Source organism: Trichoplax adhaerens, genomic scaffold (assembly GCF_000150275.1).
Source record: "Trichoplax adhaerens TRIADscaffold_4 genomic scaffold, whole genome shotgun sequence".
In the NCBI taxonomy this organism is placed as follows: Eukaryota; Metazoa; Placozoa; class Uniplacotomia; order Trichoplacea; family Trichoplacidae; genus Trichoplax; species Trichoplax adhaerens.
In genome coordinates, this window is record NW_002060946.1 from 1,942,755 (window position 1) to 1,968,348 (window position 25,594).

Consider the following 25,594-nt stretch of genomic DNA (forward strand, 5'->3'; position numbering starts at 1 on the left):
CTCAGTAATATCAGAAAAACAAAAACCGGACTTAGCCAAATGATGAAATAGTATTATATTCTCAGTATCATATGCCTTCTCTCGATTCTAGCTATGTTCATTAGTAAAATTTTAAGTCATAATGAAGCTAATGATTTCTGTCAACGGATTGTAGATAATTATGAAGGTAAGATAGTAATATAATATAATACACGTAAATGTATTGAGTGCAAACAAGTTATGATATCTTGTCATTAATGGTTAAAAATCACTAATTAATTATCTGCTTCTTAATAAGTCAGAAATTAACGGTGTCGGCATTTAATTAAATATAATTAATATACTATGTAAAATTATGTATAAGGTTAAAGTCAACGAAAAGTTAATCGAAAGAATAAGAAGAGTTTTGTGGAGCTCCACACCATTCCTGGAGGAATTGTCGAACATTTTGGCATTCAGTGTTATACGGAAGCTGAAATATATTTAAGAGAATACTTTTAGCTTATTTATACTGTGTATAAGAAATGAGAGTACCTTATAGTAATTGAACTGATTCGATACCTTGGCTGATGTAACAAATTTATTCCAATCATCTTTGTTTGCGGCTTTACCAGGTTTCTTAAAATCAATTTTATTTTGTAACACAGGATAGCCTATGCAGCAATAATAGAATTGGAAGGTTTATGCTTTTATGCTCTTATAACTAATCTAGCAAATATCCCGATTTTCAAGTGTTACGAACCTGTTATAACACATGGTAGGTAAACTTCTTCCGTGTTTGGGTCAATTAAAGTTGCTTCATAAACCCCACGGCTATCGGTTGTTAGCTCTTGTTCAACACGTTGATCTAGTGATACCGATAGTACCCATTCCTTAATCTCTTCACGTTTTGCTTCCTAAACAATAGAAATAATAGATAGGGTGATCAGAGATCTAGTCTCGGTTAATTCTTCATCAAAATTGCTGAAATACTGACTGATAGATGCTGCTGTTCCGGTAGTGGTACTTCAACTGGTATATCTGTCCCTGCAAATTCACTCGCATCAAGTGCATCTGCTGAACCTTCTTCAATTGCCTATGAAAAATATTATTACAAATATCGCCGTGAAAAATTTAGTTAACAGTCTTTCAAAGGGGCATGCACATAAACAACTACGACAAAAATATTGAGGCATATATATGTATGCATACAAAATGTACCTCGGTCAAGTCCAAATACCGATTTAAGAAAACGAATGCTAAACTCGACCAGCCGACCGCCTAAAGACAAATTGTTATGTTAAAATCGTAATACAGAAAAAGTTTTGACTAAACCTGTATTTTAAAAAAATGACGAATTATATTGAAAAGTGTTTTAACTCTTTATAACATTAATATACCTTAGCATAAGTTCCAGCTTCATAAAATGCTTTATCGGCTGGTATTATATCCGAATGACGAAGTAGACTGATAGATGTTTTAGCTACAATTGTTGCCTATATAACGACAAAATCAAATGATGGATAAATGAACTAAAGGAAAGCATTTTAATATGGCTACAAAGCTAACTCAATTTGATTGGCGTTTCAATAATTACATTTTTGTCAAGTTAACTTACCAAAGATTTCTGAGTCAGACAAGCAGCTCTCATACTGTAATAATGAGCTATTTGCAGTAGAATTTGAAATTCCTTAACTACGGGATTATCCTCTTTGGCAACCTTTAGCATGTTGTGTATCTAAATCATAAAATTAATAGATTCCTATCATTGAAGTAGTCTTTTAGACCACAGTGTAAGAATACAAAAACATATTTATACAAGTATGGTAAGCCTAGTTTTCTGTTCTTTCGATGGGTGTCTGACAGGTGTAGGTATAATTACTAACCAGATTTTGTAACATGCTTCTAAGATCTGCCCAAATACGATATGACGACGCATCCAGAAGGTCGTTACGAGAGAAAAGGTCGGAACAAATACGGCGATAGATATTAAAATTCTATAGCCAGATAATTGATCAAAAGGAAAAGAACGCTTTAGATTGTATAATTTTTTGAGATGCAAATTAATTATTTGCTATAGTCCAAAATAGCAAATTCATCAGATATAAGTCTCACTTATTCCTGGCTATTAATACTGAACTTACAGCTTTATTTGCAGGAGCCCCATATTTGACAAACAATTCCATAGCACGTTCAGTATTTCCTTCTTTAATCAATGATGCGGCAAATCGAGCAATATATTTCGACAATACATCCGGACCCTAAGCATGGAAAAATTGAAAAAATCATTTAAATATATAGCATGATCAAATGTTCAATTTTAGGCTCATAGATATTTTCTGGTATTAAGAAACTGACAGTATCAGAAATATAAATATATAATTATAATCAATGCAAATTATTAACAGGATTTTAAGTCTAGATTAGTGAGTAAGTAATAAGTACATGATAGGTATTACTTGATACCGTTAAGAAAACTTGTTAAGACAGACTGTCATATGCTTCTAGGTGTTAAGATAATTAGTGGAGTAGGCTGTATTACTATCATTGGAAAACGCTATTGGAGGAGATCTTAAATAGCATCAGACTTCTTCATTATCTTCAAAAAACTAGATAATACTCTTTCAGTGTTGTACTGTACTTTGCTATATACCTAGTGACATTGTCAGATGTTAATCATAGTGCAATGAATATATTTAGGAACAAGACCAACTGATCCTCCATATAGCTATAAGGTATCGAAGGATACCAGACTAAAGACCTACTACGATGAAAGTTCGTAGTTTTAAATGCATAGCTCTGTTTGCAAGAGTGTAATTTTTTTCGTGAGATAATCGTTATACTTAGAAATCAGGTATTCATGAGTAAAAAGAACTAACAATATAATTTTACGTTACAATAATAAGATTACAAGATATATAATAAGACTGGTACAAAGGAATTTTTTCAAATATCTTGGCTCATAAGACTTAATGCTTACTTGTTGCTTAGCATTTTCAATACATTTTTCCCATTCACCACGTTGTGCAAGCATATCAAGACCGGCAATGACATCGACATTCAACATCTACACTCAAAATTACGAAAATTCATTTAATCTTATAACAAGTGATGATGTTGATGCTATATTTACAATTCAGTTGTGAGCTTACAAAAGAATAAAAACGAGTAATGATTACCTCGATTGCTTTTCCTTGTTTTTTCAAGTATTCCGAGTACATTTTATCAACGTAAGGTTTATATCTGCACAATTTACACAATAAAATTTTGTTAAAAATTTGAAATTCAGGAATAGATGTGATTTTAATGGTAATGTAAATCAGATATCCCGTCTTACTTTGGTGCCATGTCAGCTGCAACTTGCTTAGCTTTATCCCATGCACTAGATTTAATATACATTTCGATAGCTTCTTTAAACATATCCACGATAGTGTAGATATCAGCAGCCTAAGATTCAATTACAGATAATGATCGATCGGAAATTGCAACAAGCAATGCTCATTTAAACGCAAAGTTAAAAGGAATGAATTATTTTTGATACTGTTATAGATTTCGACAATTGGTTATTCTTACCGACAAATAGCATTCAATCTCAGCTAACCGGCGGCAGACGATACTTGCAACATCGACGGTACGATCAGGTACAAATTTTATAGAAATTTCTACGGCCTACGAATAGAAACAAAGTGTCAGTACCTGTAACTCAAGATTTGGATTTACTAAGATTATTTCCGAGCTTTGGACTGAAATCAAAATTACTATTCTCTCTTTGACTATTAGATAAGATGCTTGCTTAATAAATTGAGTTCAGGGTAGCCGATCTATTACTGTAAGGACTAGAATATCTATTACGGCACGGATAAATTATTTCATCTGTCCTTACCCGTTGCCAACATTTTTCTAGTGACTTTGTGTCAACATCCTGATCTGCTTTAATTTTTAAGTAACAATCAATTGCTCGTGAATATTCTCCAGACATTTCCCATTCTTTAGCCTGATTGACGATTGCTGTAATGCCACTATAAATATCAAGACAATTATTTTAATTTACATTCTGATATGCTGTCGAGTAAACATAATCCTAAATGTTTGAAACTGAATACTATTATCCAAATATGTTGCGTAACAGCATACCGGTCACTATTGGATAATACATCTCGATCGTATTCATCTTGTAGAGCTTGTAACTATGGCAGTAAGAAAGTTTCAATAATTAATTGAATTGTGATTGTAACATCTATGCCGATCGAGATATACTACGATCGTATTAAAATAAAGTCTGCGAATACATAGGTGGGGAAATAAGTTAACCTTGCTTGGTATATATTCTTTAGCCACCCTTAATGCATCGTTCCACATACCAGCGTCCTGGATTATAAATTTAATAGAATACTTAGCCATTCATACTGCACTACAATTCATTCTTTATGATTGTTATGTGGATTATGTAAGTTATTATTTAAATACACAAGGCAAGAATCTCACGTACCTTATAATATTTTATTGCCAATTCCGGCCGCTGAGCACGTAAAAGGAAAGTTTCTGCACGTTGAAATTCTTTGCGTTCAAATGCAACCCTTGCTTGCCCAATCATGACATCGCTTAAGCTATCTGGATCGTGTTGTTCAGCAACACGCTGGGCACTATCCCAATCCTGGTTGTGGACGTACATCAGGACTGCTTCTTTTGCTTTGTTTGCTTTAATGAATTCAGCTTCAGCTTCAGCAAATTTGCCCTACAAATTACAATTGTACCATGCAATCGGAATTTCTTCGAACACAAACTATTAGCCTTATTAACATTGAACTCCTACCTCATCTTCAAGATGCATAGCTCGTTTGAAATAAATATCCGGTAATTTATTCGTCATGGCAGTTTTAGCCAAGTCAAAAGCAAAACTAAATGCGCTAGAATAGTTTGAAATCATAGTTAATTTCTAGTAGTAAAATTTACTAGGAAGGCCATTGCTATATCATAACTCTATAAGCGTCTATTATATCTTCACCTGCTCTCCGTTGCAAAGTCAATAGCAGCTTCTAATAAGCCAAATTTTGATAGCAATTTTACAGCTGAATCTCCACCTAATGGTTAATGAGAAGTTTAGGCAAACGTATTATCTTTCTTGCTATGTAGACATTAATTTACGTTTTCAAAAATTTTTAATTGACAATTAATAGACATTAATTCACATTAATTCACATTAATAGCGATATTTACCCATGCTCTTTGCCCATAAGTAGGCTACTTGTTTATATGCATTTTGACTACCGTATTGTTTAGCCACCTAAGCATATAATGTACACTTTTTTAATAATGATTACAATCAAGATGACTATGATATTTTTAATTACAAGATTCCTATAGTTATTTGATTTAAGTTACTGTTTAATGTAAACGTTCGAATAGTTAACAGTAAATCAATTACCCTATAGGCATCTTCCCACATATCCTTAGAGCGATACATGTTAACAGCGGATTTCCAATCATTAGCTTCAAGGAAATGGTGCTCAGCTTGTCTAAACTGATTACCATTTATCAATTCCTAGAAATAGCAGGATGAAAACTTTTGAGCTGCATGAAATTAGGTCCGATGTTCAAAATATAATGTGATAAAGGAAGATTTCCCTTCCCCCCCCCCATCCTAGATATAATAGCTTTGTTAATTGCTCGTCGTTCACTTACTTTAGCCAAATGAATGTGGGTCTCATGAAGTAGATCCGGGTGATAAATTTCCACCAATCGGACCATATCATCGTACTGTAAGCAAAGGAAACACAAAATCATACCGATGATCCAGAAAAATAAGTTAAAATTGACAGGAAGCTTAGTTATAGCAATACTAACTTGATGTTGTTCCTTATACATACTAATTGCCAAATCTTGTTCATTAATAGTAATATATAACCTAAAAAATGATGATAGAATGTAATACGAATAGATAGCCGTAAATTGCGATGAACGCGATTAGAATTATTACTTTTCTGCTTCTTTAAATTTCCCTTGAGTCTTTAATTCATCGGCTTGACTTATGTAGAAATTGGCTGCCTCCTTGCCTTTCATGTACTTCCTAGCAAGCTAAATTGGGATAATGCTTAATATTAGGATAAGATCGATAACAATATCAATTTATGACTCACTTTTTTTGGTCATTAGCTTAATATTACTTGTAATATAAATCTTGAACAGTTAAAAGTATCTACGTGCATTATTCAATATGGCTTACTTCATGTGATTGCTTCCATAGATTAGCGCGGCTATACATATCAATGGCTTCACGATAGTTTTCACCTCGAATATAGTACTCTTCGGCCATCTAATATAATGCATGATTCATAGAAGTTAATGGACTATTTATAGCAAACAAACATCTCAATACATTTCTATACTTTAATTACCTTATAATCTTTCTTGTTGGCAAAATGAGTCGCAATTTGCTTATAATATCTACAATCAATTATAATTCTATTATATAATTGGCTATTAATATTGACTATTTTAATTCATATCTATCTTCACTTTTTCGCTATCGATTGATCTTGAAGATCGACAATTTGTACAACTTTATTCCATTGACGGGAGTGGATAGCCGCTTCAATAGCCTTTACAGCACAACTTGTTTTTTAGTTGCAACAATAAAATCCATCAAATAAGCAATTTTTATCAATCACATGTCAATGTTCTACGAATATTAAAACTATACTTATGATCAAATTCGACAAATAAAAGTAGACGACTTACCCAGCTTCAATATAATGATTAATAGCTGCGTCAAGCTGTTTTTGAGATACCAAATAATCACCCCATTCCTCTTCTAGTTTTGTTACTTCAGCCGGGAATGATATACGCGTTAACTCCACAGCGCGACGGTAAGCTCTTCCTTTACGATAGGCCTCAAGGGCTCTTTGATTTTGTCTGGTTTTCTCATATAATTCACCAGCCTAATTTTAATCCATTAATTTATCAATAATGAAGCGAGTACAGATTCTCTCAGGTTATTAATATAACCTATATAGTGTATATTGAGTAGGAAGTTACCTTTTCAAATAGACCATCACTCAACAGTGCAGAAGCGATCCTATCCATAATATCTGACTGGGAGGACAATTCCTTGAAAGTAAATGGAAAATATAAGTGTAACTATCATTTGGAGGTAGCAAATCATATAAAATTGATACAGAATTGATATTGTACGAACTGAATGACTGATGGCGACATGAGCGGCTTTGGCTGGTAATCCTGATTTCATAAACATGTTAACTGCGGCAATGTAATTACCCTCTTGTTCTTTAACCTGTAAAGAAATAGTTACGTTACAGTTACAAATGAAGTTAGAGGAAGATCAGTTCGATTAAGATTGAATTTACCTCAGCAGCTTTCTCTTCTTGATTTGTATCGATTAACCACTGGTAATAACTTCTACGTAAATTATCTGTTTCAGTATGATTCTACATTAATATTACAAAACAAACTCATTATTAATGAATGACATACGCGTAGGTAACAGCTAAGTCAAATTTTACAATCTTTATCTCGAATAGTATTATATATCATTTTACATCCAACTAAACCTTATACTGACATGAGTTAGTAACGTTATTACTGTTAGCATGGATTTCAGTTATTTACGGACAATAACACTTGTTGAAAAACACTACTTTAAATTAGAAAATTTCATAGATCGACAAATAGAATTACTTTCATCTCAGCAACGGCAATACTATCTTCCCATTTGTGCAGCTCTTGGTACATATCAATAGCTTCGTCAACTAGGCCCTGAATAGAAGAAGAAATACGTTGACGATTTGAGTTATTACAGTATTCGAATTTATGATTAGTTCAAACCAAAATTAATTATTTAAATTACCTGCTCCAAATAAAAGGTTTCAGCTAGCTTGAAATCTTTCTCAAGAACAGCTAATTTAGCTTTAACAAGTGAATGATCAGTCCCATCGCCTCCCTATATGAACGTTATTGGAGTCACCAAGCATCACGTCAATAAGTAATTATAATCAATATATGGGGAAAGATACTAACTGCAATCAGTTACTATGACTGCAGAGAAGTTTAAGTAACAGTTATTTAGAATTACCACTTCTTCCTTTAATCGATCACTTAATTCATTAACTGATCGAAGGTATCGGGCCTTTGAAACGTCGCCTAATGCAGTAAAACATCTAGATAGAGGCGATATTCAATAAGTTTGTTACCGTGTACAAAATCATATTATTGTATTATTAATATATACAGATTGTAAGAATATTTGTATACAACTTATAATTACGTGCAATACTGCAAACGTAAATATGTAAAGATGGAAGCAGTAATAATTATAGTGCTAATATAGATGCGTTAAATATAGCTAGAAGTGAGGTTCGTTGCTAATAGTCTACTTAGATTTCTTGAATTTTGAAAAGAAAAGGCTCGATACTTGCTAATCAAATTAATTAAGATTATTACCTTTCTGCAATGAGTAATTCTCTAGCGGATAATGCAACTGTGCTTAGTTGTTTCCACATTGCTTCTGACTCAGTCGACATTTCGAGTGTTTCCAAGTAGGCAACAGCTCTATGATACAGTATAAAATTAAGTAAAATTTTGGGTTATAGATACGTAGTATGAACTGAGGCTACTAGAGAAATTTCATTTAATCAGTTACCTAGTATAGTCTCCATCATCAAGAGCAGTAGCAAATTCAATTAACCCTTCGTCTAATGTGTAAGCTACAGTTGATACACCTTCACTGACCATTACATCAGTTTTTCCATTATTTCTTTCTAGGTCAACAATATCTCCCTAAAAGTAAAATTAAATCAAATTATGCTTTGGGCTAAAATTGGCTCAAAATTTTAAATTTTATTACCAATAAAAAATGTAATAGTACCTTCATGGGAAACATTGTAACGCGTTCATGAGCATCAATATTGTACCATACACATAAATTATTCCGATTTTGAGCTACAACAACATCACTCAGCGGAACCCACTGCAATTAGGTAGAAAAATCATTTAATTATAGGCTAAGCTTAAGTAAAGAAATGATGATAAAATTAAGAACAAATAGTGGGTCAGTTACCTGTACATATGTGCAGTAGTTTAAGATGGTTGCTCTATTTTGGCTTGCGATATCGTACAAATTCAGCTGAAGTTGGTATAAACAAAAGGATTTTTATACAAATTCGCTAGCAAATTCTACCGTCATATATCTAGAGCGACATTTAAATCTACAATGATGTTAAATCACTGTAATATTTTAGGTATATTTACATTATTGTTACTATCTTGATGACTACATAAATATTACCAACATGATAATACAAAAAATCAATGATTTAAGGTAGTTGAAACTTACTCTCAATTTTTTGTCCCGAAATAACAGCTTACGGCAAGTTTCATTCATCTAATGGATAAAATAAATAGAAATATTTTGGACTTTGTAGGTAACCACTGTAGTATCAATATTTTGTTTGAAAGCTTGGAAAAGGTTATTTTACCTCTAGCCAATCAATCTTAGAGTCGTGATTTACAGTTGCTAAAGTAAATCCCATGACTAGGTCAACTGTGAAGTTAAAATTTTATTAAATATATTACTTTTTTTGGATATAAATCGTTAAATCAAATGTAAGTATAACCAATAAATCAGCCAAAAATCCTAGTAATAATGATGCAAAGATTTAATGCTTCAACATATTAGCACATTAAGGGATATTACCAATTGAAATAGTTTTTAAATCGATAAGGTAAGCCAGTTTCTTATTGTCATTGATATTTCTTAGCTTTCGCTCATTAATACGAACACTATTGTTAAAAAGATTTCCAAAATTTGAATCAGATTTCTTTATTATGACAATAAATATAAGCAGTACAACGCCAATTTACATTCAAAAGCAATTTTGCTAACCTAATTAAGTGAGGATTCATAAACTCTGTTCTAACCATTCCTAAGATTTCATTTTCACCGTATTCGACAAGAGACAGTTCTCCAGCATTAAATATCATGCATACCTGCAAGGAGCAGAATAAAAAATTACAATAATAGTAAGATATTATAAAGTATTTTTATAACAAAGTGGTAACTTCTAACATTTTCATTCTCGAAAAAGAATTTTTCATTTCCTCCAGTTCCTTGCCATGGCACCTTTAAGGAATAATCGAATTTAGTACTTCTGACCTAATACCAAACATTTATAGTACCATCTTTTAACTCACCTCACTCAATTTGTTAGTATTAAGATCACCCAAGAGTAGAGTATCGGTTGTGTGACCAACAAGGTAACGATCCTTTCCCATAATTCGCACTTTATCAATCTATTGAGTAAAAAAATGAACAGTTTCATCATTATTATTTATTCTTTATCTATAAAACTGATTGACCGATCTTAAGTGTTCAAATGATTCAAATTTTACCTCGTAGCCATAATGTGATTTAAGCACTACACGAGCGCCAGATATTAAATTTTTAACAATGACCTACAAATAAAAAATTAAGATAGCTATTGAAGAAATGGTATCATGAAATTTTTTACGATAGCATAAAATTGCCATTGAACTCCTTATTTACTTAGTTTGCATTTTTGATATTATAATGGGCTAATATTACTGCCTGATAAACTGAAAAAGATATACGGCGCAATTATTTTTGTATGTAGTAAACTTTATTAACTTACAGGTGCTATCTATTGAATACTTTATAACACCCTAACAAATCCTTCGTTACTGATCCTAATCAGAGGTAAACTAACTTATAAAATTCAGTTACGCCAATAATTATTATCTAGGTTCCATTGCTAACGTCCAGAAGGGCTAAGTAAATACTTGGCATATGTAGTACTCAGTGTAACAAAAGCACCAATACAATCAATCCCGCTAATAAAAGGTTAGATATTTTTCAATTTACGGTTAACTAATGTTAAGTAGAGCATTTCACACTTGTAAAAATGACAAAGCTGCGAAAGGTTATATATCGTACAGTACTGTAGTTCATCGCTAAGATCGATATTTTTATCTTGCAAACGCATAAGTTACAGGAGAATTTATACAAGAAAATACTTTTACATAGTAACTAAAATTGAACGCTCCTCTATTAATCATTACATCGAAAAATATTACCTGACTAGGCCCAACATATGTCATTTCGAACTTATTCTTATACACCGATCTTCTTAAGCAACAATCAAACAACTCAACACCACCACATAGGGTGCCCTACGTACAAGGAAATTTAAGATAGCTATCAATGCGATGTTATTAAAATGGCAAAAACTACTGCTTATGAAACGTGATCATGTCATCATACAGCTACTAAACGTGATCCATCTTTTTTCCACGAAAGTGCAGTAATAGTGTAAAGATTAGTAATATTCTTCGCTTTGGATTCATCCCAAGTTGCTCGTCTAGGACTCCAATTATAAACGCGCAAGCGATCAAAGCTACCAACCACCACTGTCTGACCGCTTGGGCTGCTAGCAGAGACTGTAAATTCTTTTTCAGTATCGTCTTTGGAATAATCAAATTGTTGTTGTACTTTTCCTATAAGTTTAGGTATCATTAAAATAAATCATAACAGTATTGGGATTCCATTTTCCTTTTTAGATTATTAATAATGATATATATAAGCTTTCTAACATGATGAAATGGCGATGTATACAGTAACTTACCGTCATTTCCATACATGTAAATACGGCGATCGCATCCAGCGACGATGATAGAGGCAGCCCAAGTTAAGCAATACGGAGGAACAGAGTGCTTAATAATTTGGCCCTAGTAAAGAATTCACAAAGATTATTCTATTTTGCATTGCACCTGATAATGTTCGAAAGTAGCTAAATTTTAAATTTTCGCTTGCATTATTTACCTGCGCGCCACCAGAACCATCATCATCGAAAAAGTAGCGAACTATACTACCATCAGCATGTCCTGAAAGGATACCTTTACCTGATATACTAAAATTGACATTTACCAAATTATTTTTATTTGATTATTTTATCAGTGACAAGCTATTAACAACGTAGTAAAAACTCACTTTGGACATAAAGAAATAACGCAAGAATCTGTTCCGTAAATTGTTTGAGACTTGTTAGTTTTAGTATTGGCCAAGCGTACCTAATAAATGGTCGTAACAATATAGAAGAAAAGTGCAGCTTGTAAGCAGCAACTAATATCTGGTGACAGGTAATATTACGATATTTGCTATTTATCGTAAGGACATGGGTTGATATAATTAATTGGCCTACTTTGCCATCAGCTAGACCATAAACTATTGAATGTGATTCTACAGGCCAAGTGGAACAGGTGACTGCACTTTGCTGAAGAAATTTATTACAAATGGTTTTCTTATCTCCCCTAAATCAGGATAGTAATTAAAGGCAACAAAATTATGATACTAACAATTGTTATCACTAGACATAAGTATGATTTGGTCAGTATAATATTACCAATCTTCGCCAATTTTGTATACAAATAAAATGCTATCAGATTGTCCGACTGCAATTTTAGTAGAATCTGGAGAAAAGGCAAGGGTTTTAACTTGATAGCTCTTTTTACCAGCCTGAAATAATTGATGAAATATTCTGTATAGTGACTTGAATATGTATGAAAAATATTAGCTGAAAATAGTCGGTCTATGTTTGTAATATATTTATTCTAAATGATAATTTCGAAGGTTACTCAAGGGAGTAACACCTTACTTTTGTATCAGCTGGTTTTGTAGAAAATTTATCCCTTTTCTCCCCTGTATCATCGAATAGTAAGACTACACGATCGGTAGTTACAACTGCTAATTTAGCATTGTTTGGAGACCAAGCCAGGGCAAGGACTTTTGCAGCGCCATCCTGAATGATTACAAATTGTCCATCATTCAAAACTGACCGATGTCTATTTATCAATTTTGAGGCTTAACAAGATCAATAAAATTTTTAACTATAAATAAATGTAGTCTATTAATAAGATACATGTTATACGTTTATTACTTATACTGGCCCCTTTTCAGCTTTAAAATTATCATAATAAGAAATTTGTGAGTAGCGACATTATGTAAGATTTCCTAGTTTACAGTGCCGTAATTTTTACACAAGGTCATTCCGAGTCCATTCATTCCTACTGGTCATAATGTAGCGATTGCTATTTTCTTACTATCCTAAGACCCAGTTGAATGCATCTTATCTATATCCACCCTAACCATCAGGTAGATTTACAGTATACTCGTACCATATAGCTGCGCTTATTCATTGTGCCATGTTAAAATAACGGTTCTCAATTAAGGCGATAATACCGTATGTTTAAAATTAATTTTGCGTATTTTTACAGAATCATGCAAATAAAATGTCCACTTGAACCATAGAATAATAAAGTGAACTATTGTAGCTAACAACCATCGTTCTTTCAACCTTTTGAGTTGAAAAATCAGAAAATTATTTCAACTTGATCCCTTAGATACGACGTTGCTAAGGAGATACACACCGATTTTATATGCTGTAGCTAATACCGAACATACTGTCCAGCTGTCAGAAATAGACATTAAATCAGTCAGTCTAATTTGATCGTGATATTAATGGCGGTGTGTTATTCATTTATAGACTTACTTGAGTGCTTAAGACGGACTTTAGATACTTTAATTGCATGCCCACCATCGTTCTGCTAATGCTCTCAATTTCTATTTTTTAAAATGGAATGCGATCAAGATAATTTGATATTGTGGCTGACTGAATTCTCAGTACTCTCCACAGTACAGTGTACAGTACTGTTGTTCCTCTGACGCATACTGTACGAAGAGCGTATTAAGCGCCATACTGTACTGTACTGCACAGTGCACAGTACAGTGTACAGTACATGTACTGTACTGTACTGTACTGTATACTGTACATGTACTGTACAGTACAGTACAGTATTCAAAGTTTTTACACACGACCGTACACAGTACTGTACACTGTGCAGTATTAGGGTCTCTAGTGTACAGTACTGTACTGGTGTCACCGGTGTCACTAGGTGTGGCGGTGATTTGGTGAATTTACAGTACGGTACTGTACACTGTACAGTATGTGTCCCCGGGGTCCAGGTTATACTGTACAGTACTGTACAGTACGAATACAATACAGTACAGTATACTGTACACTATTCATGGACGAGGACGGTGTAGCAAAACCTGCGCTGACAAGCAGATAGGCCAGAGTTATAAGGAAAAAAAACTAATGAAGTTATGATGACAAGTCGATCCTCGTTCGTTCTACTGTACTAACAGTAGAACTCACGTACCTTTCGATGTCCTTAGCAGTGAAGTAAACCGAAGTTTCTCAGGTCTAAGTGAACTAACACTTAGTACTCGCGCTTCACATTGAGTATGGTGTGTACTGTACAGTGTACAGTACAGTACGTACTGTACAGTACTATCCAGTTATACTGTACTGTAACAGTGCGCCGGGTTTGTACTGTACTGTACTGTACAGTACAGTACAAACTAAAACAAGCCAGTGGCTAAAGTTCATTAATTGTCAATAAATTAATTAGATTAGAATAACACGAAGAAGAATAAACAAACAACAGTGAACTACAGTAGAGTTATAAATGAAGACGGAAGGGTCTTAATTTGCTGTAGACAGTAAACAGCAAATTAACATCGCCATCGAAGCAGTATCAACGCGCTAGTACAGTTCTACAAAGCTTCGAATGCTTCAGTCAGTCTACTGTACAGTACAGTGTACAGTACATCCAGTACTACAACGCTAACGTGACAGCCATAAACTGAAATCGTCCGCTTGAATTATATGATTTATATCTAGTCTTTCGAATGATAAAATGTCATGTAGGATAAAAGTATAGAACGATATTGTATTGTAAACATCAAGAAGATCAAAAATAATCACGAGATCTAGTATACTGTACAAACTAATTCGCTGGTTGGCACATTCTGAACAACTTGCCATTCCTCAATCTGATATCGACGATTGCCAAAAACGTTTCTTATTCATAATACGATATATATATATATATATATATATATATACAGTATATACAAAGATTTCAGCGTCTCTACTTGCATATCCATTTTACGCCAAAATCCTACTTTGTACCGTACTTCTATTAAACACTATACCGTATTTCCATCGCTTTTCTATATTAGTTCAACTCCCATAGTGACTTTACCCAATACTACGTATGAAATAGTAGTAACTTGTTGATTGTAAGCAAGGTGTTCGATTCGATTCATTACGTAATTCAATTCAATTATTGATATTAATATCTCTCAACGAGCCACGATGCAGCCGATTTTTACAATCACAAATCGTAAATTACTCTATTTTGCTTTAACCTTACCAATTCTATGGATTATCAAAGCTAATGGTTATCCTTTGCCGCCTCTTTGGGATCAAGCCCCCAATTCGTTGACCGACTATCCTGTTATTAAGAGTCACGGTAAATCAATTATTTCGATCAATCCTTGGAATTATACGCAACGATTGGGTCTGTATAAATGCCTTCTGAATGCAACGGATCCCTACATGCAACCAATTCATATGCATGGTAAATCAAACATCTTGTGGGGACTGGCCGTTCAGCTAGGATGGCAGAAAGAAACTGGTCGTTTGAATGATTTAACAAACACAACTCAGTGTGGCTTACCGGGTAGGTAGATAGACAATTAATTCAGCATTCCAATTTTACCTGCAAATACTTCAAGAATTCAATTGGGAGGTTTAACAAATGCCATAACAGAATAAAAATCATTCTTTATGGACTTCTTCGTCCACAATTGATGTGACTAACCAAATATGTACAATTTTGCTATTGTAATAATTCTAGGAAGTGACATGGATTGCATATGGCCTTTGAGTTGGTGGGGATCAATTAATTATTTTCTCTCCGCTATTCCGTTTCTTGCTTCTTTAAAGGCGAACATGATACAAGCTAAATACCAAGTTATACTCACTCAACCAAAGTTAAAATCTAACGTTGAAAAAGCAAAGTTCTGCTTCTCAATTAAAGACTGCTATCATAAATACAATTCTACAATGGTCATGTGGACATCATTCTTCACACATATTTTGAATATAAAAAAACAGCATCCCAATTTATTGCGAAATATGAATCAGTTAACACCTAGTGAAGACCAAATCCTAAAATTAATGTGGACTGCTCACACGCAATCGCTACATGCGACACTGGAATTATTTGCAACTAAAGTGAAGTACCTATCGCATCCTGAGCAAAAATTTGCGTTATCATGGGCCAACTTAGTTTATTTTATTGGCAGTTGTCATTTTATAACAGATTTCAATAATACAGTATCCATGCAAGTCAATCTTCTACCAAAGAGGTTACTAAGAAATGGTGATAACCCACCATTTGTCAAAGATTTCAATCAAGATATTAACGCATGTCTTTTTATTACTGAAGCATTACGCGATGCAAACTTGGCAACAGATAATTTAATACTAACTCTATGGAATAAGGCTATGTGTACGCCGAAAGGCAGAAGAGATGGCCGATTCTTCTTAACGCATGCAATCACACAACCAAAAACTTTGATTAGTAGCTTCCTAAGGGTTTTAGGAGACATTCTAAAAAGCCCCGGATGCTAGCCGTATCATTAATTAATATAATAAACCTAATCATTGCGGTAATATAATGTGTCATCAGTCTGTAATTACTTTTCAAGACCTACAAAATACAGCAGCTTACGCCTTCTAAAATATGCTTTTAAAAAGTGATTAAAATTTGCAATACTTTTACTTAAAAAGTAATCTAAGTTGTGTAACTAAACCCAAAATTGTTCCATAAATTGTGGTAATAAGTTGACAATAATAATATTAAAAGGTTGCAAATACGATATGATATTATGAAATAGATTCTAATGCGTCATCTACGGGATCACCGCTTTTACATTTTCCCTTCATGGTCAAAGCAGTTCGTGCAATAAGATCATAAACATGCATTTTAGAAAGTACTGTAATCTTCTTCCAATCTAGCTGTATTGCCCGTAGAGGTAAAAAAATCTAGTTTCGATCTTACGTCGCTAAATTTTTTTATATATATAGTGTCTAGCTGAATTGTTACGAATCTATAAAAACATTATCCTGTCTACGCCTGCCATGACTGTTTTATATGATTATCCTTTTAAATGAAAAGTAATAACCGCTCTCTATTATGGTAATAAAATTTCAATACGTTGTATAGCTGAAAACTTACAATTTCTAAAACTTTAGGTTAGCGATAATATCAAGAGCTGACTTAATATTAATGTTATACTTTCAACACACATTACTACTATTATAATTAGCTGTTATTGTAACATATCAACCTAGTATCGCTTTTAATTAATTACATCAGATAAACAGGAAAGATGAACGCAAAACTAGAGTATACCACTTTTGTTGGGAATGTGAGAGATCTCGTATTGCGCTTTAACTTCAAACCATAAATTCAAGTCTTTATAAACCAAATACAGTAGTATAATCAACATTTAACAAAGATCAATTTTACGATACCTATTTTATCTCATCTAGTTTACTTTGAAAAATTAAAGTACTCGTTTAGCAAGTTTTAAATAGTAAGAGTCTGATGTCAAGCTTTGTTCTGTACACTTTATCTTTATACGTGTATGATATCTATGGTATTTTATTTGCCAATTATTTTCTTACTACTATACTACAATTTATCTTGATCGCTGAAAAACATAATCTGCGATGTTTAAAAGTTGTATCAACATCAGCTGTATAGATACAAAATGTATCCAATCAGATAAAATATATTTTCAATTAGTAATTATCCATTTAGTATAGACTATCTTGAATTCTCTTGGGGATGTTGAATTGGTTGCGGCTCACAAGCTTTACCCGATAACCTGTTATAGTAACAATTCAAATAGCGAAAATAGTATTCAATACTTTATGATGAAAATTTAATGCTACCGTAACAAAATTTCTTAGTCATTACTGTCATATCAGCATCGTTTAAATTAATATCCGGATCGGTGTTTGTAGGATGCGTGCTTGTAATATCCTCTATTTGACTAGATGAATTATTATCTGATGATGGTACAGTACTATTATTAATATTCTCATCAGGTATTGTAAGGCTAGGATTAGTAATTGAGCCAGCAGCTGTGGTATTATTAATCGAATCTTCAAAGATAACGAATATACAAGAAGAATTCATCAAATTAGATACCTCATATGACACATTTCTTATATTTAATTTGATAATAAAATACCACATCATATCTTACTGTCTCTTATTGGATTTATCTCTAGATTTCCGAGACTAGATGCTTCATATGAAAAGGGTTATGTTTTATTAACATTATAATAGGGAAAGCAATTATTTAGCTATTTACAGTCAGCTGTAACAAGTATTAATTATGTACGGATATGGACTAAAGATTGCTAAATTTATTAATTAGCTGCAAATATAATAATAGTAAATCGATATCGGATAACTGTTGCTATGCGTATAATATCGTATGATATTATGTTGAACAATTTTAAATTAAGAGATGGTAACAAAAGATATTTATAATGGGTGTTTAATTACAATTATATCTCACGGCTCGTAGCCTTACGGAGAAGAAGAACAGCTAAACCTATGTGTTCCGCTACACGCGGTCCTTGCCTTAAATAATTAAATAATGACCTGCTTATTACTACCGATCTACTATAGGTCTAGCATAGACCGTATACGGTACCTTTACTCTAGCTTATTATACTAACAGCTCATGTAGTACTATAATAGATATGAATAGCATGCACAATAATATACAGTTATCTAAGATTGCAATATCGTATTATGTATATCGCTAGTAACGGAAGATCTATAACTACATCTAAACTACCATCAGTACCGTATCCTACAATATTAAATGCAGACGGTTGATTCATGCAGAAACATGAATTTAAATATTCGCCATACACTTACTGAGAGCCTCAACAACTTCTAAGTCTTCCTGAAGAACGGGATTTTCTTGAATTAAATATAAATAGAATAAATTTGGGTATCAGTATCCTCTAACCAGTGAATGCCAACGTAAGTAATCACTTTAAGAAGCATGTTTGATAACTATAATTTAGCTATAATCTGAGCAATGCAATTTTTATTTTGCTGTGTCGGACATCATTCATCCATAGAAATTCACGAACTTGCAATATCAGCCAAACAACTTGCAGCGTCTGTTGAGCCATCGCTACCATAAATCGGAATTCGACCGTAAAAGAATGGAGCATATTTTCGAATTAACAGAGGGGTAGCATACCATATCGGTATTAAAGTATTTGCATCTATATAAATATCATTTAATGGAATACATTAAAGGGGCACCTTAGACTCAATTCCTGAATCTGTAACTAGCTACTAATCTCAATGCTACATTATTTTTATATTCCTATTTACTGCAAAAATCATGGATTAAATCAGCTGCCAGAAATACTCGGCTTACAACTTCTACTGTAAACTGATACATAATTAAAACCTGCTTAGTACAAAACGATATGAAAGTTACAAAAGTCTAATTGTGTATTTATAAAATGAAAAAAGTAAAATAACGTGATAAAACTTATTTCTTCTGTTATTTCTGAATTAATTACAGTAAATCGTACCTGAATTAAAAAGTAGCAAATCACGAACGTGTGGATCTGCAAGCAAATGTACCCAGGTAATGTTCATTAGTAGATTTTCAGTTAAGAAAAAGACTATACGATTGCAGGCATGAAAATTTGTAGTCATTGTAGCAATTAAGCTGGCCCCTCTTCTGGAATCATTGGGTATACGTATTTTTAACCCCAACTTTTCGCATTCTTTTTTAACTTCATAGGCTATCTTAGAATCATTCACATCAAAACAAAAATAGTAATCGTTATTCGCCATTTTGTTAGCCTAAATAGGGAAATTTAATGAACATTGAGAGATGAGTGTAGCAATTTTGTTTAGTGTGCTGTAATAACATTTTACTTTAAACTTTAATCACTAATAGCTATTGGATTTACTGCTATAAGCTTTCATTATATTATACCTATATTCTTCAACAATCCTTACTGATTTATCTGTTTTATTAAAAATATCTTGAGCGTTATATGGACGTACTTTGAACTAGAAAGCTATGATAATTGGAATATGCGAATATTATGCACTCGTTAAGTACTGGATATCAGTGTACTGTGCATTGCACATTAAATGTACAGCGGATATACTAAGCAACAATAATGTAGTATGCAGAGTATCAGCGAAATACTTAGATACATGTCTTACTATTTTTATATCATCCTACGAAAAATGGTTTATTTATACAGCAATTAATTATTGTTACAACTTCCGCGTAAAAAAATTACGTAATAACCCTTATGGTATTCACTGAATAGAAAGTATAGCAAATGACGATAATGTAATTCCTTATTATGTGCCCAATAATTTCCTTTGATAAATTTACGTCCAAACTTTATAAGTACGTATGTTTATGGTCTGGTTCGAAGCCGGCGAAATCAATACCGTTTTATTTTATACGCTTTTACTAAGGCTAACTATATAAAACATTTGCTGAAGGGGTAAGAAAGATTGTATGTAGATCCCCAACAGAATTTATTCACGTCGAATGCTTGCTTCACCATTTGAATTTTTCTACATTTTTCTACATTTTATAGCATGAAGTGTGAACGCAGTTCTGATGATTTTTATTATTATCATTAATGACAATTAAATTTACTCGTTTATAAAGCTTTCGTTTCAGTTATAACTTACTGGTGCCATTAATTATAATTATACTATATGAATAAATTAGATACAAAAATTATTATTATCAAACGACTCGATTCAAATTTTTTAGAATAGGAATAGTATAGATAAAGAAGTTTAAGAGTTTTTACTGTATTTTGATAGGAAGAATTCTAGTTTTAGCTCATTGGGTGAGTATTCCTGTAAAATATAATCAGGCTTGATTACTTGTCGATAAGCGTAATACGGCGGAATAAATAATGCAGACTGTATATACAGTACAATAGTATGAGAAGTTACCGTTATATTTTGTATGTATAGTAGCATAGACTTCTATGTTTGATATTTGGACTGCTTTTATTTAGAGTTCCAGTAGTTGATGGTTTCCTATAAGTGTGCAATAGACGTAAAGAAAAAAAATTACAGAAGTACAGTACTGTACAGGTTTGTATAAGAGTTGATCTGATTAGCAAAATGTAAAAGACTACGGCACAGGGTATTCCCAAGCGGTCACCCATCTAAGTACTAACCCTGCTCGACGCCGCTTAACTTCCGTGATCAGACGAGAACGGGTGCTTTCAACGTGATATGGTCGTAGACAACCATTCTTGCTATTTGTTAGTATAAAAATACTATCTCTCATTTTTCGACAGTTAAAGAGAAATAAAGTCGAGACATACTATAGAACTCGAAAAATTATAATTATAATTACTAGCTTCGTAATACCCTTTCTAAAACGGGTACATTTAAATTGCTGACTTTCGTGGAAAACGTTAGATGTCAAATTGCGTTCCCTTCTACTATATTGTATACGCGTCTTATAAGTATTAATTTAATATAATAATAAAATGAAACATTTAAGCACAATATAAAGTTTTCACAATGCGTCTTTAATGTGAATCTTGGCTTAATTCTATATCAGGAGCAGTAATTTACAGTATTAATCCTCGTAAAGCAATATCACTGTGGATAAACTTCAGTTAAATACTGTATAATCCGTTCTTAATAATATGCAGCTAACAGCGGTTGATATTAGTGGATAGTAGACGTAAAAGAAAAAAACTACGGTAGTACAGTATAGGTTTGTATAAGAGTTGATTGGCAAAAATGTAAAAGACTACGGCACAGGGTATTCCCAAGCGGTCACCCATCTAAGTACTAACCCTGCTCGACGCCGCTTAACTTCCGTGATCAGACGAGAACGGGTGCTTTCAACGTGATATGGTCGTAGACAACCATTCTTGCTATTTGTTAGTATAAAAATACTATCTCTCATTTTTTTTTTTCTTTGACAGTTAAAGAGAAAGAAAGTCGAGAAATACTATAGACCTCAAAAAAATTATAATTATTTATCGCTCTCAAGTAGTGCATTTTTGCAGAATAGTTCACGTTTGACTTGAATTAATAAATACCGCTACAGTACAGTCATCTAATGTGGTCCTGATATACACTAATTAACCAGCGAGCTGCGCTGACCTATTTTTCATGTCTGTGAGGCAGCGGATGCTTCCATTGATTATTGACAATATTAAATAGTTCTGCATGCTCACTCCTAGCATTCAATCTACAGCAGATTTCTTAACTTGACTAAACTAGGTACTTATGAAATGAACTCTCTGAAAAATATCGTTACAATCATACGTCTTGCTAGATACTCGTACAGTAAGAAATTTGAAATATCAATAAATCGAATAATGATTAACACCAGATATTCTTTATTGCAGTTATGATGTTCCATCATTTATTAGTAACGTAACCATATTTCTGATCTTCTATATCGTGTCCTTGCTAGCTACAATATCTGGCTCATTCTACATACTGTACTTCTTTGCTCAACTACAATTATAATACGCTTCAGTGCAGGCTAGTTTAGGTTTTACAGTATTCAATTAATAAGAACGAAATAAGTAATACAAGGACAATACAAATTGATCTTACTAGCGTAAACGTGCGTCACGTCTCATGAAAACGGTCAAAGGTCGCATAGCTACGTTCTAGAATAAGAGGCTTGTTTAGTGATAACATTAACGTTAGTTTTTTAACAACTGAAAAGCTTATATTATAGCTGATTCCTTAAAAATTTCACTCAAGTCTATAGCTACGTTCTAGGATAAAAGTCTTGTTTAGTGATAACATTAACGTTAGTTTTTTAACAACTGAAAAGCTCATATTATAGCTGATTCCTTCAAAATTTCACGCAAGTCTATAGCTACGTTCTAGGATAAAAGTCTTGTTTAGTGATAATATTAATGTTAGTTTTTTTAAAACTGAAAAGCTCATATTATAGCTGATTCCTTAAAAATGTCACTCAAGTCTATAGATTCCGTTTTCATAACAGGAGCTAACCGTGGAATAGGACTGGAGTTTACCAAACAATTAGCGACATCGCAAAACCCACCTAAATTTGTTTTCGCTTCACATCGAAGACAAAATATCCAGCAACTTCAGGTAATGGATTTGAAATGAGTAATCGCTTATCGTAGGTGGCGAATTGGTAATTAACAAACCATAAAAATTAATACGTTTTATTGTAACGTAAATAATTATAAATTGAACATTGTTAACTTTATTATTCGCCGCTGCGTCATGGTACAATTCTTGATATAGGAGCTTTCGCTTCACTATTCAAACGTTATTCTAATTGCTTTAGGTATGATAATGCAGAAATCACTATAGATAACTTTTTATTTCGGCTACTTTGCATCATTTAAATGTCATGTTGGTAGTGCTAATTTTTATTTATGGACTTATTGCTTTAAGTTAATTACTTTGACGTTAAGATTCACGATATGATCTTTACGCAGATGTTACTGATGATGCACAAATAAACAAGGCTGTAGATGAAATAAAACTAAGAGTTAAGGATAATGGCTTAAATTTGCTAATTAACAACGCTGGAATTTGTTATCGGGCAACATTAAACACGATAACTGAAGAAATATTACTGCAACACTATCGGGTAAACACTCTTGGTCCGTTGATGATTGCAAAGGTATTTGCTTTGTCTAGTCATTCCTTATAGTAAAAACAATTGGCTATCTTAAGAGAAATATAATACTGCAGCTTTGAAGTTAAAGATCAATATAATTTATACTGTCGTCTAATATTTCGATCCGTAAGTAGAGTTGTAGACCTCTACTTCAACAAGCCTCCGCGATTCACGGAATATCAGCTATTGTTAACATTTCCAGCAGTTTGGGCACATTTAGTATGGATGTAACAGGGGGAATTTACGCATATCGCTGCAGCAAGGTATATAAAACATTAATCGCATTAATAAGATTAGCGTATTGATGCTGTATACTTTTATTGTATTTCAAAAATTGTATAATCTTTTGTTTTGATCTCGACTTACGGTACCTCTATAAAACCTTGAAGTTGAATATTTATCATTTTTGGCTTATAATATTATAAATACTTAGATAACTTTTCCCTGTCGCTTAATGATATGATAATTTATAATCAGAAGGTAATGGTTTGAGACAAAGTGCAATTGCTACCTGGCTAAGTCACTTAGTAACGTGTTAATATATCGTTAATCTTTTAGAACAGACCTCAGTCCAGTACTCTAGTTGCCATAAAGAGGCTAATTTCTATTAGTCATAAATATAACAAAACTACAAAATGTTCTGATTATTATAAGAAGTATGATATCGCCGAAATATATATATATACTGCACGTTTAAAAATTTACCTAGTACAGATGGATATGATGCGGAATTCATCTACTCACTAGCACATATTTTCGGTCCTTGAACAATGCATATTTATAATTAAATCTCGAAAATTGCTCTTTTGTACGCAAAGTTGATATGTATTTTAATCAAGTCTCATTACGTATTTCAGGCTGCACTAAACATGATAACTAAATGCCTAAGTGAAGATTTGGCTGCAGATAAAATAGCAGTTGTTGCGTTAAGACCAGGTTGGGTACAGACGGATCTGGGTGGTTATGGTGCTGATTTGACGGTAACAGAATCAGTACGAGAATTATTAAAGCAAATTAAGCAGTTACACTTATGCCAAACTGGCCAACTCATTTGTTACACTGGAGCAGTATTAGACTGGTAGTTCAAGATTGTTATCTCCTTAATTGAATAAGAGTTTGAGGAAAATTATGTTGATTAATTATAAAGTTAATAGCTTGTTTATACACAGGTACAGCTCAATTTGGAAGTAAAAAATTTACATATGTAGATTTATAAATTTTGTTCTCATTTGCATCAAAGACAGCGTGATGATACAACAGATCACTAGATTGACTGCTGTACGATACCATACTTTGCAAAGTACTATCTTCAAAAGTTAATTTCTAGCTCTGACTATTCAAGTACAGTTAAGGGCATGCTAAAGTTACACCTGTTTATGGATTGGTTCCGGTTCTAAATATTTTCCGATTAATTCAGTGCGTTTGTCGTTACATCTGCCTAGTAACTCAAGGCTATCGTTACGTTAATATTCTATAATAAAGTTACTAGCTGATAAAAAATTTATTTGGCTATAACTAATTAGTATAGGGTTATTATTATTACCTATGCCTCTATCTTTCGGTTAGCATTACATTAAAATGTAAATTTCGTGATCTTTTCCAAGCTATAAAATTGTTGATTCATTAACTAAAGCTTATTAAACATTCATTAGATAAGCAAGTACTTTAGAAATTTGCTAATGAAAAGATTGGCGGACACTGTATTTCCTACCGAAACTACTCCAATCCGATAGGGAGTACATTATGTAGTTTATGTGCCAAGCATGCTCCTTATTAACATACAAGAACAGTAGAGATAGAGAGTAGTACGCACGAATTGTCAAGAAATCATAAACCTAGAAATGTATGATTGAATATAATAGAAATAGCACGCGCGTAGCTTATAAGATCTATAAATACAGTATGTACAGAAGATAGGGTGGTGAATAAGCCAGAATTTATTAAAAATACCTAAAATAC

General features: G+C 32.8%; 4 protein-coding genes across 4 annotated transcripts; 2 read left to right on the forward strand and 2 right to left on the reverse strand.

Annotated features, from left to right (window-relative positions):
* Nucleotides 1-361: 361 nt before the first annotated feature.
* Nucleotides 362-13,574, reverse strand: TRIADDRAFT_24195 (uncharacterized protein; the record flags this gene model as incomplete). Its single annotated transcript, XM_002111841.1, has 54 exons — nucleotides 362-451; nucleotides 541-632; nucleotides 722-875; nucleotides 956-1,054; nucleotides 1,180-1,239; nucleotides 1,359-1,454; nucleotides 1,577-1,696; nucleotides 1,845-1,955; nucleotides 2,103-2,219; nucleotides 2,939-3,025; nucleotides 3,138-3,201; nucleotides 3,296-3,405; nucleotides 3,532-3,627; nucleotides 3,842-3,977; nucleotides 4,093-4,145; nucleotides 4,270-4,326; nucleotides 4,448-4,693; nucleotides 4,772-4,865; nucleotides 4,964-5,039; nucleotides 5,176-5,242; nucleotides 5,384-5,500; nucleotides 5,641-5,715; nucleotides 5,803-5,863; nucleotides 5,936-6,033; nucleotides 6,182-6,271; nucleotides 6,354-6,402; nucleotides 6,475-6,570; nucleotides 6,697-6,896; nucleotides 6,994-7,065; nucleotides 7,154-7,249; nucleotides 7,323-7,403; nucleotides 7,654-7,731; nucleotides 7,823-7,915; nucleotides 8,048-8,132; nucleotides 8,416-8,523; nucleotides 8,615-8,751; nucleotides 8,840-8,941; nucleotides 9,032-9,097; nucleotides 9,308-9,355; nucleotides 9,450-9,514; nucleotides 9,668-9,753; nucleotides 9,857-9,960; nucleotides 10,040-10,093; nucleotides 10,165-10,263; nucleotides 10,363-10,425; nucleotides 11,065-11,160; nucleotides 11,252-11,484; nucleotides 11,613-11,715; nucleotides 11,810-11,897; nucleotides 11,978-12,057; nucleotides 12,189-12,297; nucleotides 12,390-12,502; nucleotides 12,642-12,785; nucleotides 13,536-13,574. The coding sequence occupies 54 exons, from the start codon at nucleotides 13,572-13,574 to the stop codon at nucleotides 362-364; spliced, it is 5,253 nt and encodes a 1,750-aa protein (XP_002111877.1).
* A 1,632-nt stretch (nucleotides 13,575-15,206) lies between these two features.
* TRIADDRAFT_24557 (uncharacterized protein) lies at nucleotides 15,207-16,529 on the forward strand (the record flags this gene model as incomplete). The annotated part of the gene is made up of 2 exons (XM_002111348.1): nucleotides 15,207-15,573; nucleotides 15,751-16,529. 2 exons carry the CDS (start codon nucleotides 15,207-15,209, stop codon nucleotides 16,527-16,529), a joined length of 1,146 nt encoding a protein of 381 aa, XP_002111384.1.
* A 2,545-nt stretch (nucleotides 16,530-19,074) lies between these two features.
* On the reverse strand, nucleotides 19,075-19,806 carry TRIADDRAFT_55344 (uncharacterized protein; the record flags this gene model as incomplete). The annotated part of the gene is made up of 2 exons (XM_002111842.1): nucleotides 19,075-19,220; nucleotides 19,539-19,806. The coding sequence occupies 2 exons, from the start codon at nucleotides 19,804-19,806 to the stop codon at nucleotides 19,075-19,077; spliced, it is 414 nt and encodes a 137-aa protein (XP_002111878.1).
* A 3,141-nt stretch (nucleotides 19,807-22,947) lies between these two features.
* Nucleotides 22,948-24,717, forward strand: TRIADDRAFT_23818 (uncharacterized protein; the record flags this gene model as incomplete). The annotated part of the gene is made up of 5 exons (XM_002111349.1): nucleotides 22,948-23,094; nucleotides 23,254-23,296; nucleotides 23,451-23,638; nucleotides 23,770-23,898; nucleotides 24,493-24,717. 5 exons carry the CDS (start codon nucleotides 22,948-22,950, stop codon nucleotides 24,715-24,717), a joined length of 732 nt encoding a protein of 243 aa, XP_002111385.1.
* Between the last annotated feature and the right edge of the window lie 877 nt (nucleotides 24,718-25,594).